The sequence below is a fragment of the Musa acuminata genome, chromosome BXJ2-10, assembly GCF_036884655.1.
Source record: "Musa acuminata AAA Group cultivar baxijiao chromosome BXJ2-10, Cavendish_Baxijiao_AAA, whole genome shotgun sequence".
Taxonomy (NCBI): Eukaryota; Viridiplantae; Streptophyta; class Magnoliopsida; order Zingiberales; family Musaceae; genus Musa; species Musa acuminata.
Genome location: NC_088347.1, coordinates 35767994 through 35780979, shown reverse-complemented (window position 1 = coordinate 35780979; position 12986 = coordinate 35767994). Strand labels below are relative to the sequence as shown.

Sequence of the window (12986 nt, the reverse complement as noted above, 5' to 3'; positions counted from 1 at the left end):
AATTAACCCTAAAAAAATAATCTTCTTCCAAGAACTCATTTACAGGATTGCCGCCCAAAATTATAATGTTACAATGACATATTATGCGGACATGAACGAGAACATCATCGCTTTTGGATAACAACGAAAACGTCATCGCTTTTGGATAACATTAACATATCGTAGTAACAGTAATAGCCTAATCGATCACTTTGATGTACATATCAGATCCGGAACAAAGTTTAGACGACGCTCTCTCGCACGTGTTTGCTGTTCGAGAGTAAATAGCTTACCGTCGTAGATCTGCACTCCTGACGGTCCGATCCTCATCAGACGATTGTCAGACCAAAGAAATCAAATGTTTTTGGGGGGATAAATAACCCCGAATGAAAACATTATTTTTGTTCATTCGGTCGCTGATATGATACAATGATTGATGTCCATATACGAAAACAAGGGGGCCGAAATATTAGAGACAGATTGAAATCAACGGATTGGGGCTCAGAGCCTGGTGGCGGGGGGTCGGCGAGGGAGGTCGGAGGCGAGGCGGGAGGCGATGGCGGAGTGGTACATGACGTCGTGGAACGCCTCCGTCTCCATGGTCCGCATCCGCAGCTCCCTCGCCTTCTCCTCCGTGAACGCCACGAACCTCCGCCCCGCCGGCCGCCTGCTCTTCCCCTCCGTCTCCGCCGCGGCCCGTTTCCCGGAAGCCTCCAGCGTCGCGGGGCCGTCGATGTAGTCGGGCTCCGACGACCACCCGAACAGCGGGACCCACCAGCTGTTGCCCCCTCCGCCGGCGGCCTTCGCGGGGGCCAACCGCCCCCCGCGGCCGTCGCCCGTGCTCGCCCGGATCACTGCCGGCCGGATCGAGGTGAGGACCAAACCAGAAGCCATTTCTCGCTCTCTCACGATCCCGCTTTCTTGCTTTGTTGAAGGTTTCCGGTGAAATGAGGAGGGAAGGAAGGGAGGTGTGCTTTAAAGGAAGGGGGAAAGGGATGGATAAGGCCAGGTGAGGAGGAAGAGAAAGAAGTTGCAGATTACACGTGGCACTGATCGAGCGGTTGGTGAACGGACCTTTTCGAACGACGTCCTTTTCTTTTCCTTGCCCTTTTCGCCTTTATTCTTCCTTCTTCGCGCTCTTTTCCACAACTAGAAAGACCATTATACCCACCGGCATGCCCACCGCATCGCTGGAACTGCCTTGCAAAGATACTTTTGCCAGAACCCTACCTGCCGCGTTACTGGACGTAACATTTGGCCCCACAATCTAGACACATGGATCCCACCGGTGTCTCCATTCACACGCCGGTGAATGACGCGCGTACCGTCGTGAGAAACACATTATTGCCCCAAGTCCTTTCGAGAGAAGAGCCTCGACCAATCTATTATTTACAATGGTGGATTGTGATCATGATAATATCAAGCCTCGCCACGTCATCGTGCATAGGATAAGAAAGTCAAGCAGGCCGTGTCAACAAGTCAATGCTCAAACCATCCCAAATTATTCAACGCATCGCAATTAGATCCATCAGGATCATGCGTAAATCTCAATACATTTATACGAGATGTAACTTTGGTCATCATGGAATAATCAGTAAGATCTTGAATCAATCTTTGGTGATGCCTGCCAATGTCAACGGCGGAAATTTGAAACCACAAGCAGGGGCAGTTTCGTCTTTCAAGAGTCGTATTTCCATCACATTTGTTCTTCTTCGTCTTCTCTACTACACGTCGACGGACGGCGATATTTTTGGCCGTCTGTATACAAACACGTTTTCCAGGCTGCTGCCCGTCAAGCGTTTGTATCGGGGCGTTCTTCTACGCGACTCTGCGTCTGTGCTCTGTCTCTACGCTGGCCACTGTTTTGTACGCAAGTGGGCGTTCTTCCTCTCTACACCGACCTGTGATGTGCTCTCGCCCGGACCCCGAAGCTTCCTTCCATAGGCAGCATGCAGGAGCCGTAAGGCCGACGTCCGCCTGCATTAGACCGGTTCGGTCAAATCAAGGACGAGATCGGATTGTATCGAATCGAGTCCAAACCGGACACCCAGGTTTAATTTGGATCGAATCCTGAAACCCATTCCATAGAAACAACACTGTGATGATACAAGACGAGAGGTTAATTCCTCACTCGATCGAATCCCTCAATTAGCCTTTGTAATGCTATCGATGACGCGATCTACAAAGTTGAAATAGGCAATGCTCCACGGTCTCCTGATCGATATCACTGCAAATAATCCCAACAGACCGACCGCAAATCCCAAGCCGACGCTCAAGTAGAACCAGCCGTCTACGAGTGCACCCTCCTCAACCTCATCATCGTCATCATCATGAACGCCAGTTCGTACATCACACGGACTCAGCGGTCTTCCGCAAAGATACGGATTTCCCCAGTACGCCGATGCACCAAAAGTTCCAAGCTGCCCTCCCTGGGGTATACTGCCGGAGAAGTTGTTGTTGGACAAGTTGAGAGAGCTCAAGAAGCTCATGGATGCCAAACTAGAAGAAATGCTCCCGTAGAAGTGATTGTTCGACAAGTCCAGGGACAACAGATCATGGAGGTCGGCCATCCGCTCCAAGACCTTTCCTGTGAATTGGTTTCTTGAGAGGTTCAGAACCAGCAAACCTGAGAGTGTCATCAGCTCTTGGGGAACTTCGTCTGATAGATTATTATCTGACAGATCGATGCTCGTAACCAGTGTGAGAGTCTTTGTGAACATTATTGGTCTGTTGTTCATCACCATGGACAAGCTTTCTTCGTAATAACTTCCTCTATAGAATCCGTAGAACAAGTATAGAGAGGCCTTTGGTCGAGCCATGGCTCTGAGGCCTCCAATGCTGCGAGGAATTGATCCTTTCAGCTCATTTCCTGCAAGATCCAACACTTGCAAGGAGCTCAAGTTTGAGAACTGGTCTGGGATTCGTCCTGAGAGCTTGTTCCCTCTCAATCGAAGAATCCGTAGAGCCGGGAAGCTTTCTCCGATCCATGCTGGTATAGCACCTTGCAACCTATTATTCCCAAGGTCAAGAGTTTGGAGACTGGACATGGTCTTCATGGATGAAGGGATGACTCCATGTAACATGTTGTCGTTGAGGTGCACCGACTGAAGCTGCTGCAGGCTTCCCAAAGCTGCTGGAATGGTTCCAGTAAGAGAATTGTGCTCGAGGACAAGAGCCTTGAGGTTAGAGCAATTCGCCAAGCTTGTTGGGATGTCACCAGTAAGATTGTTCCCGGAAAGGTCGACGACCAGTAGGCCCTGAATCCGACCGATCGAAGCAGGAATCTCTCCTGACAGATTGTTCCCGGATAGAGACAAATAGATCAGTGAAGGTTGCAGCTGGGCAAAGTCGTGTAGGATTGGACCGAAGAATCGATTTTGGGAAAGGTCAAGTAGCTCGACGAAGTTAGATAGAACTGGTAAGGGGCCACTCAGCAGGTTCGATCTCATATCAACATCAGCATAAGCATCGATGTTTAGTGGACTCGGCAGGCGCCCTTCGATCTGATTGAAGGAGATGTTCAGCAGAGAGAGGTTGGAACTCAAGTCCCAGAACCAGTTGGGTATCCGACCAGAGATGCCAGAGTTGGAGAGATCCAAGTACATGAGTTCTCTCTGGTTTTTGAGCCAAGAGGGGAACTGGGGACCCAACTGACATGAACCCAAGACTAGTTTACGAAGCTGAAATGGAGGATTCCAACTAGAGCTCATGTTGATGACCAGAGAGTTGAATCCCATCGCCAGGAGCTTCAGATCTCTCAACTTTGAGAGATGCATGCGTGTTACAGTCCCCGTGAGGAGGTTTGAGGAGATATCCAAGTTAGCCAATTTGGTAAGCTGTCCTATGGAAGGTGGAAGACTTCCATTCAATCGATTCCCCGCAAGACTTAGATCTGTAAGAAGTGGGAGTTTCCCTAGAGAGGAAGGAATTGGACCTCGAATCAGGTTGGAACTAAGATCCAGGGATTCTAGATTTCGAAGTTGACCCAACCATTCAGGTAAAACGCCTGATAGCTGATTGACTGCTAAGTTCAAGTACCTTAATTTAGGCAGAGGGTATCGAGAGATGCAACCATCAGACTTCTCGAGATGCTCCGGCAATCCCAAGGTCAGATTGTTGCCGGCTAAGAACAACACTTGCAAGTTGCAGAGCTTGCCAATGGAGCTTGGGATGCCTCCTTCCATGTTATTGGAGAAGAGGTTGAGCTCCACGAGAGAGGAGATGTTCCCAACGGAATCGGGAAGTCTTCCATAGACCTGATTGGATGCCAAGTCAAGAACTTCGATCCGTCTCCAACTCCCAGCTAGCAGTTTGGAACAATCGACAGTAAGATTACCGTTCATGGATAGGTCCAAGTATCTCAAGCTTGGAATCTCAGAGAGCTCAATAGGAATCAAGCCATGCAATCTGGCACTACTGACGTCCAGGTGAACCAGACTGCTTAGATTCCTGAACCAGTTGGGAACCTTAGAATTGAAGGTGTTTAATGAAAGATCAACGAAAGAAAGTGATGCAAAGTCGACAGAAGGAAGAGAGTAGGCAATCCCTGAAAGACCACATGATCGCAAATCCAAGTGAGAGAGAAAAGAGAGTCCGCTGAGCACCTCAACCCATTCTGATCCTACCCGTGAAAGGTCAACGCCGGGCATTGCGAGGTGCCGAAGCGAAGTAAGAGCAGTTGCCCACTGCAAACTATGAGCAAACAATGGTTGGAAAGGTGAAGAAAGATCAAGGTGCTGCAGCTCCGATAGATTCCCCAAGCTTGATGGAACAGCACCTGCAAAGCCTGCGTTTGACAGGTTAAGGTATCTCAGTTTCTTCAAGGATCCCAAGAAGTCCGGTATCCGAAGGCCGTCGAAGTTGTTGTAGCTCAAATCCAAGCGACTCAAGAACTCGAGCCGGAGCAAGGAGGCATCCAATCTCCCACTCAAGTTCCAGACCTCATCTCTTGGAGGATCAACAACATCTGGGTATGGATTGTGGAGATCGATGCTAGTAACAGAGTCAGTAAGGTTGTCGCAGCTCAAGCCTCTCCACTGGCAGCAGTGACGACCTCGCCATGTCGAGAGAAGGTTGTCGGGGTCGATGAGACCTGATTTGAACTGGAGAAGGGCTCGAAGCTCTTCAGCTGAACACTCCCCGTCAGAAGCACATCTGCCGACCCAGAAATCTGCATGAAGCAAGCAAACCATGAGCAAGCAGTAGCCAAAAGAGCCACCTGAAACACGCATCGCACTAGCGGCAGCCATGAAAACTGGATGTTTCAAGTGATAAGCCTGATCAAAGCATTTAAAGGCTTCCTCCTCCTTGCATCCCAAGGCAAGCGTTTTGGCTTCCGTTGAGATCTATTTCTATGACGTCAAAGCAGGAGAGTTGCTTCCAGCTTGCATTATCATCTAAAAGGAATAGAGAACAAGTGTGAAGAGGATCAGCTTCAGATAGCCTTCTTTACTAGCAAGTAATTAAAGATATGTGAACTCTGATAAGCCACAATTTGTGAAGAACCTAAGAACAGGAAAGATTCATTTGCAGGTAACCTGCAACAGCAGCTTGCTTCATGCTTCCCAGAAAGGAACCTTAAGAGTGTTCTCAAAGGCTTTGAAACTTCTTCCGGTCTCTGTATTATGATTCTAAGCAATCTTTGACGATTCTTCGATTCATATATTGCTTGTACTCATGTAGTCCAGACTATATGGGATTAACCCCATAAGATTCCAGCATTTTACTCTCTTTTCTCTTCTCTTCAGCGTACCATTCGAATGGTGCTTCTGCAAAAACATTACTTATGGGACCTCGAGGTGACATAGCTTTGGTTTGTGTCCCATCCAACAGACGTGAAAAGGAATGTCTCTTCAGGATACCATTAAAATTGATTGTGGATTGAACGAATCTGTTACATCACAGATGTTATATCATAGAACACCAATTTAATGGTGTGTTATATAAATACATACCATACGCATCGATTGGTGTTTACCAATCTAACTAAGGATGATATATCAATTTATAATTATTAATTTTTTAAAATTTTGGATTGATATTGATGCGTATATCATTTAATGTACTCATATAGCATTGATCTCAAGCCAAACCAATACGTATCGAATTATACTGATGTATCGACACACGACACATTGATATATATCGACGCACAATATACCGAATAGCTTCGACTATGATTCTGTTCGAATCGTAATCGATACTAATCAATGTATCGAGATAAACAAGAAGAGATTGCGAAGTCATAGGTGGAGGAAGAGGAAGATGCAAAGAAAGAAGAAGGATTTGTACTATATATTTTATACTAGTGTGTATAAAATATTAAGTAATAATGTATCGACATACAGTATATTAGTATATTGATTGATACGTGTTGATGTCAAACATTGATACTGATACTTACAAGACAAGCCAATGGAAGAGGGCATCAAGAGAAGTAGGCAATCACTAATGGATGATCATAACCAACAAAAAGAAAGGCACCAATCAACAAGACGCATTAGCTACTTAACGAGGAAACTGATAAGAAAACCCAAAGGATTGCATTAATAACGAAATCAATAGGAAAAAGCAGTGCTACTGACCCTCCTACTAGTCTGACATTTTTTTGGGTGCATGTCTTCTCTCAACTCTAGTGACCAAATCCTTCGCTTACACAGAAGATGATGCACCACCTTCTCTCAACTCTGAATCGGACACACTACTACCTCGCGAACAAAGATCGTGTATCATTCAGAGTGCTGACACCTTGGGAACCACAACCGGGAAGTCATTAATCTCATCCATCCATGGGTTCTTCTCCTTGGCAGGATTGATAGTCTTGAGAGCCTTCCACACAGCACTGTTGCATTTGAACCCCGACCCGAATGCTATTTGCCAGATCCTGTCCTTCTTCTTTATCCTTCCCTTCCCCTCCGAGTACGCCAATTCATACCACAGAGAGCTGCTCGAGGTGTTCCCGAACCTGTAGAGTGTCATCCTCGATGGCTCCATGTGCCACTCCGAGAGCTGCAGGTTCTTCTCTATCTCGTCCAACACCGCCCTTCCTCCCGCATGGATGCAGAAGTGCTCGAATGCCAACTTGAAATCCGGAATGTAAGGCCTGACCTTCATCTTGAACAACTTCTTGGCCACCAACGTCGCGAAGAAGATGAGTTGCTCGGACATGGGCAGGACTAGCGGGCCGAGAGTGGTGATGTTGGTCTTCAGGGCATCACCTGCGACTGCCATGAGATCTTTCGAGAGGGAGACGCCGATCTTGCCAATCTCGTCCTCTTCTTGGGTGACACAACTGAAGCACTTGTCGTCGGCTCCCTTGTGGGTTCGAACACTATGCACCAGTTGGTACTTTGATCGCCTGCGGTCGGATCTCTTGTTGGAGAGGAGGATTGCGGCGCCCCCCATGCGGAACAAGCAGTTGGAGACGAGCATGGATCGGTTGTTGCCGAAGTACCAGTTCAAGGTGATGTTCTCCATGCTGATGACCAATGCATATGAGTTGGGATAGACTTGGAGGAGATCCTTGGCGAGATTAATGGAGAGAAGGCCTGCGCTGCACCCCATTCCGCCGAGATTGTAGCTGACGATGTTTCCACGAAGCTTGTAGTGATTGACAACCATGGCGGAAAGAGAAGGCGTGGGATTGAACAGGCTGCAGTTCACGATGAGTATGCCGATGTCCTTGGGCTTCACATTCGTCTTCGCCAAAAGCTCATCGATGGCTCCAAACATGACGGTTCTGGCTTCCTTCCGGGCCTCGGCCATGCAGGGGTTGGGAGGGATGTTGATGACAGCCTCAGGGAGGTAGGTGGATTCGCCAAGACCAGACCTCTCGAGGATCTTACGCTGGAACGCGAGGTTCTCTTCCGTGAACGAGCCTGTAAGCGTGGACCTGTTCATGAAGACTTGCCTCGTGCATTTCCGGGCTTCTTCGGGCTTATAGCATGCGAAGTTGACCAGATAAACCGGGCGGGGGCGCCTGAGGAAGTAGACGGTGAAGAGGAAGACGAGAAGCGCGGAGCACAAGATCACGGAGATGAGATTGAAGCGTAGATGGTCCCAGAGGTCGTGGAGGTCCTTGACGGACAAGGTGGAGAGCTGGGCGACGACGACGGCGATGAGGGGCGAGAAGAACAGGAACATCCCATGGCTGATCAGGTAGTGATAACCGAGCTTGACATACTTAAGCTTCACGGATTGCTTGAAATCAGGGAGACGGGAGGACGATGATTGGAGCAAAGGGGCATTGGGTCTTTGTTCGGCCTCGGCCATGATCGAGATCGAAATAAGAGTAAACTGCCGCTTGGAGGTAGAAAGGCGGGATCTTTCGGCCTGAGATCAACAGGGGAAACAGGAATGAGGGATTCGATCAAGAAATTGATGATTGAAATCGAAAAGCGGAGACCTGCACAATGCAGAAGAGAAACAAGATTAGAACATTCATATATCACAAGAAGAAGAACAAAAGCGACGATTCCTTTCTCTTCGTCTCCTCTCCAACACGAAGTTGATGAAGGTAAAACATTAAGCATAGAATGGTATTCCAAACCTCGTGTTTCTTTCTTTTGTTCTTCTGGCAAACCGAATCATCCACTATCAGGAAAAAGAAACGATTTTGAACAAAACAATCAACACCACCAAGAACACCTGAGTGAAAGATCGGATCTTGACCAAAAAAAATTGCTCGTCTTGCAGAATAATTAGGGGAAAGAATGGATCTTGAACAAGGATAAAATGGGGGCACCAAGGAAACATGCGCGGAAAGGTGATATTTTGCCCATAAAATCGAAAAGAACACAGCTCGAGACACAGAATCCACAATAGCGTCGCAGCAAATCATGTGACAATAGATCTGGACTCGGCGACGAAGCATCCAGGAAATCAAAGTCACGTTTCTTGGAAAGGCCAAGAACAAGCGAACGACCCCAATGCAGCCAGCACCCAAGCATCAAACAGAGATCAAACACCAAGTGAATCAAGAAGCGATTTCGCAAACAAAGAGATCTTCGAAGGAGGGACCTGGAATGCGGGCTCCGCTGGCGAATGGGGAGAGAAGAAGCCGATCCCGTCTCCGACCCAAGCGCTCGCTTGGTTTTTCGGGAAGAGGGAGGAAGGGGACGCGGGCGATGGGACGAGGAGCGGAAAAGGTCAGGAAGAGGGGGGCCATATAAAGACTTCTCCTTGACGAGCGTCGACGGGATGAATTGAATGGCGAGGGGAGCGTCAACGTGTGTGTTGAGGAACGACGCTTCGGGTCCAGCAGTCCCCATGCTCAAAGCACGTGGCATCTGTGTGGTCGGCGACTTCCCTTGTTCGAAACCCCCTAAATTAATTTCTTGTAATCATAATATAATTAAATGAATAAATCTTTTCAACATAATTTATTATTAGTCTATATTTAGTTGCATGCAGCTCAAACTAGCATAAATCAAAACATCATTTAGTCTATGATAATTCTCCATAAATCAAAATAAGAATAATAATAAGTCAACGTCATGGGTTTCATCATTTGAATGAAATGACAACGACCGGAAATTTAACGAACTAAGTCAACGTCATCTCATTTTAGGTCTAATCATTTGAATGCAATGACAATGACTGCAAATTTAAGATGGCATTAAAGCGCGTTCTCTCTCTCTCTCTCTCTCTCTCTCTCTCTCTCTCTAATCTCCGTTTGATTCCATGCTTTCCATGGCGTGGCGCGTGTAGTGTTCGATCAAATGTGTCATATTGGCACGAGATGAACCCCCTTCTTCCATTGCCTCGTTAGCCTTCTCCCCGAGCTCCTTCGCCCTCAGCCTCCTCTCCCTGCCTTCCTCGCCCTCATCCATCAGACTCCTCACGGCCCTCTCGACGTCATCCCTGGACACGGCCGAGTGGCCGGCCTCCGTTCCCCAGTACGTCGGTTCCTTGACCCCAAGCGACACCCCGATCCTGAGGACGTCGACGACCATCCTCTCGTTGAGGAACTGGTCGGCGAAGTGCGGCCACGTAATCATCGGCACGCCCGCCGTGATGCTCTCCAGCGTCGAGTTCCAGCCGCAGTGCGTCATGAACCCCCCGACCGATGGGTGCGATAAGATCATCACCTGCGGTGACCACCCTCTGATCACCAGAGCCCTCGAGCCGATCCTCTCCTCGAATCCTGCCGCCATCCACTCCTCCACCTTCTCACTCGTCTCGCTCTTCTTGATCACCAGAACGAACGGGTGGTTCGATGCCTCCAGTCCCAGGCTGATCTCCATCAGCTGGGATGAGTTCATCTTCGTGAGGCTGCCGAAACTGACGTAAACCACCGACATCGGCTTCTTCGAGTCAAGCCAGCTCAGGCATTGTTCGGTGTCAATGGAGGCTCTGTTCCCCCTGGCAGCCATGGCGGCGACAGATTTGTTGCGGAGAGAGAATGGTCCTACGGTCCACACCTTCTTCTGCATGGCCTTTTGGTAGCTCTCGATATAGATCGGCTCCAGATCGCGGAAGCTGTTCACCACTATGCCGTCTGCTGCGAACTCGGCCTCGCGAACCTCTTCCGCCATCTTTTCCCAGCCAGGCATGTCGAAGAACCCCGGCGCTTGGGCCTTGGTCACCTCGATCCTCTCTGCCAAGCCCGGCACCACGAATGACTCGTGCTCGTCGGGCATATCGTCGTAAACCTTGTAGTACCAGATGTTGTGGATGCAAAGCAGGGTGAAGCAGCAGATGCTGAAGAAGGTGAGGCGCGGAACTTGGAGATTACGGGCGACCTCCAGCGTCCATGGGTGGCAGAGGTCAGATATGATGCAGCTCGGATAGGGCGACTGCTCTCGGAGATACTGCTCCAGTGGCCGCCGAAGGAGACTGGTCGCTCTGAAGAAGGCTGACATGGGCTCCATGCTTGTCGCAGCGTCGATGTTCTCGAGCCCCTCAGGCAAGCCAACCTCCGCAAAGGGGAACGGAAGCTCGACGAATCGGATCGGAAGGCCGGCCTCCCGAGCTTGGTCGATGGTGGTTATGATCCGCGACGCATTGAAGGGCGTGGTGATGAGGCTGACCGTGACTCCACGATCGGCGAGCAGCAGGCCGAGGTCGACCATTGGGATCATGTGGCCTTGCGCCATCAGCGGAACCAGTACAAAGTGCGGCTTCCCATCACCAAAGCCATTAAAATCGAGTTGGCCTGTCATCTTCCAACGATGAAGAACTGTGTCAGGTCAGGTCTGTGTACGAGATGATCATCCATCGGTGGCCTCTATATCGAGGGAGCAGCCGGTTCATCTGCCTAGTTATCATCGGGCCACACCGGAAGAAGACGAGACCGAAGACAAACACGGCATTCATCTTGTTGGCGACCTCTTCGAGGCATGTGATATCATTCATGCGGTAACGCCGCCGTCAAAATCATCATCTGTTCTTGGGAATTGGGTGAGCGTGGCTTCCTCTACCTTTCACCTTCAGTTGATTCAGTTCATCATTCTTCTAGAATTTAACATGCTGGATCGAACATCTCCCAATAAATTCACGTCATAGTTGCTTACATCTTTCCATTTCCATCTTTATCTTACTTAAGACAAGCTGTCAACTGTAGTGTTACACTCACTAGTGAAGATTAATATACATCGAATTCAATCTTAATTTAACCTAAAAATAAATTTATTAAAAAAAATTTCTATTTATAATCCTTTTTTTACTATTTAAAATAATATCTTAAGAATTTTTAATTTCTCTAATTTCCTTCCTGACGAGTGACAAACGAGGTCAGAGCGTGAGCGACGATAAGAACGCCTCTTCTTCTACTCCTTCACTCATATTGTGAGAGCCAAACCAAGAACACTTAGGTTCCATCATTGCATCAAATCATCTCTAAAATTAGATAACTTTTTACTCTCCCACCAAATTTATTTTTATTTTTTTTCAATTACTTCGGTTCTACTCGGATTTTCAAGAACTTTTTAGGTTATTATTTTCCTTCAAATAATAAAAGAATCAGTGCTAGGCAAATACCATCATTTGTTATATTTTTTACTTTTATGCTCTTCGAGAGTTCATTTCTATCATTAATCGATCAAGCGATGAAGCGACAACAAGCGATGTTAAAGGATTATGGGAAACAAAAGAGTAAGATTGACGATCGATGAGATGTAAATAGTAAAATTATATTTTTATGATATTTCTAGAAAATTATTAATAGTAAGCTTCTTATTAAATAATGGGCCGAATTCAATACATCTTTTCAATTATCTATGAGACCGTTTATTAGTCCTATTTTTAATCTCGATTTCTCTCACATATGAATATCTTCTACGCTCGTTTATGATTTTTATCTTTAGCTTCAATCAACATCTAAGTTTCTTTTTTAATCTCGATTTCTTACCTTTTCAAAATCAAACCGACTAAAATCAATATATATTATTTTGGACACCAATTCAATCTAATAATTAAAGTTTATTAAATTACGGTGGTATATATCATACAAAAATTTCAATTCTTATTAATGTAAAAAAATAAATTTTCTCTCAATCTCGGGCAGATAAGGAATCCATTAGGAAAAGTTCTGCTTAATCCAAAGGGAGTTATGGTTCCCAAATGGATGGACGTGTTCTTGGTAGGTTGCAGCGTTGCGGAAGCAGCTCCCAACTGCGACCTCCATTTGCTTTTGCTTCTGTAGACTAAGCCCGATCGTCTCATAATGGAAAACGAATGCCGACAACCACAAATCTCCAAAGAGAAGCCATCCAAATTGGATTCTCATTACTCTATTATTATCCGGATGAAGGTGTTTCTAAAGAATAACATAACATGCAATCCATGAGACAATGTAGTATGGCATACTAAGTCATATCTAGCGAAGTCATGTTTTCCAATGATTGAAGATTTTTCTTGTTTTTATTCTTTATCATGCTTCTGTTCTATTCAACAAAAGAAGATAAATAAGGACAAGAGGAACCTTTATTACTCAAAAAAATATATACTTTCGACAATTCCTCCATCTGATATAGGGAATTCACAGTCATCTTAATTTCTCTTATATA

General features: G+C 46.9%; 4 protein-coding genes across 6 annotated transcripts; all 4 read right to left on the bottom strand.

Moving 5' to 3' along the window:
* Positions 1 to 338: 338 nt before the first annotated feature.
* Positions 339 to 1148, bottom strand: LOC135625444 (uncharacterized). The gene has a single exon (XM_065130266.1). The coding sequence runs from the start codon at positions 871 to 873 to the stop codon at positions 481 to 483; it is 393 nt and encodes a 130-aa protein (XP_064986338.1). The 5' UTR covers positions 874 to 1148; the 3' UTR covers positions 339 to 480.
* A 975-nt stretch (positions 1149 to 2123) lies between these two features.
* Positions 2124 to 5210, bottom strand: LOC135625813 (receptor-like protein EIX1). The gene has a single exon (XM_065130899.1). The coding sequence runs from the start codon at positions 5208 to 5210 to the stop codon at positions 2124 to 2126; it is 3087 nt and encodes a 1028-aa protein (XP_064986971.1).
* Positions 5211 to 6499: 1289 nt separating this feature from the next.
* On the bottom strand, positions 6500 to 9164 carry LOC135625442 (3-ketoacyl-CoA synthase 11-like). 3 transcript variants are annotated; one of them, XM_065130263.1, is made up of 2 exons: positions 8998 to 9164; positions 6500 to 8383 (listed from the first exon to the last, which is right to left on the bottom strand). In XM_065130263.1, the coding sequence occupies exon 2, from the start codon at positions 8248 to 8250 to the stop codon at positions 6712 to 6714; it is 1539 nt and encodes a 512-aa protein (XP_064986335.1). In that variant the 5' UTR covers positions 8251 to 8383; positions 8998 to 9164; the 3' UTR covers positions 6500 to 6711. The 3 variants fall into 3 exon arrangements, with proteins under 3 accessions (XP_064986335.1, XP_064986336.1, XP_064986337.1); XM_065130264.1 differs by having other exon boundaries at positions 6500 to 8310; positions 8998 to 9155; XM_065130265.1 differs by lacking the exon at positions 8998 to 9164 and adding an exon at positions 8528 to 8990.
* Positions 9165 to 9641: 477 nt separating this feature from the next.
* Positions 9642 to 11141, bottom strand: LOC103969971 (UDP-glycosyltransferase 73C6-like). The gene has a single exon (XM_009383603.3). The coding sequence runs from the start codon at positions 11139 to 11141 to the stop codon at positions 9642 to 9644; it is 1500 nt and encodes a 499-aa protein (XP_009381878.2).
* Between the last annotated feature and the right edge of the window lie 1845 nt (positions 11142 to 12986).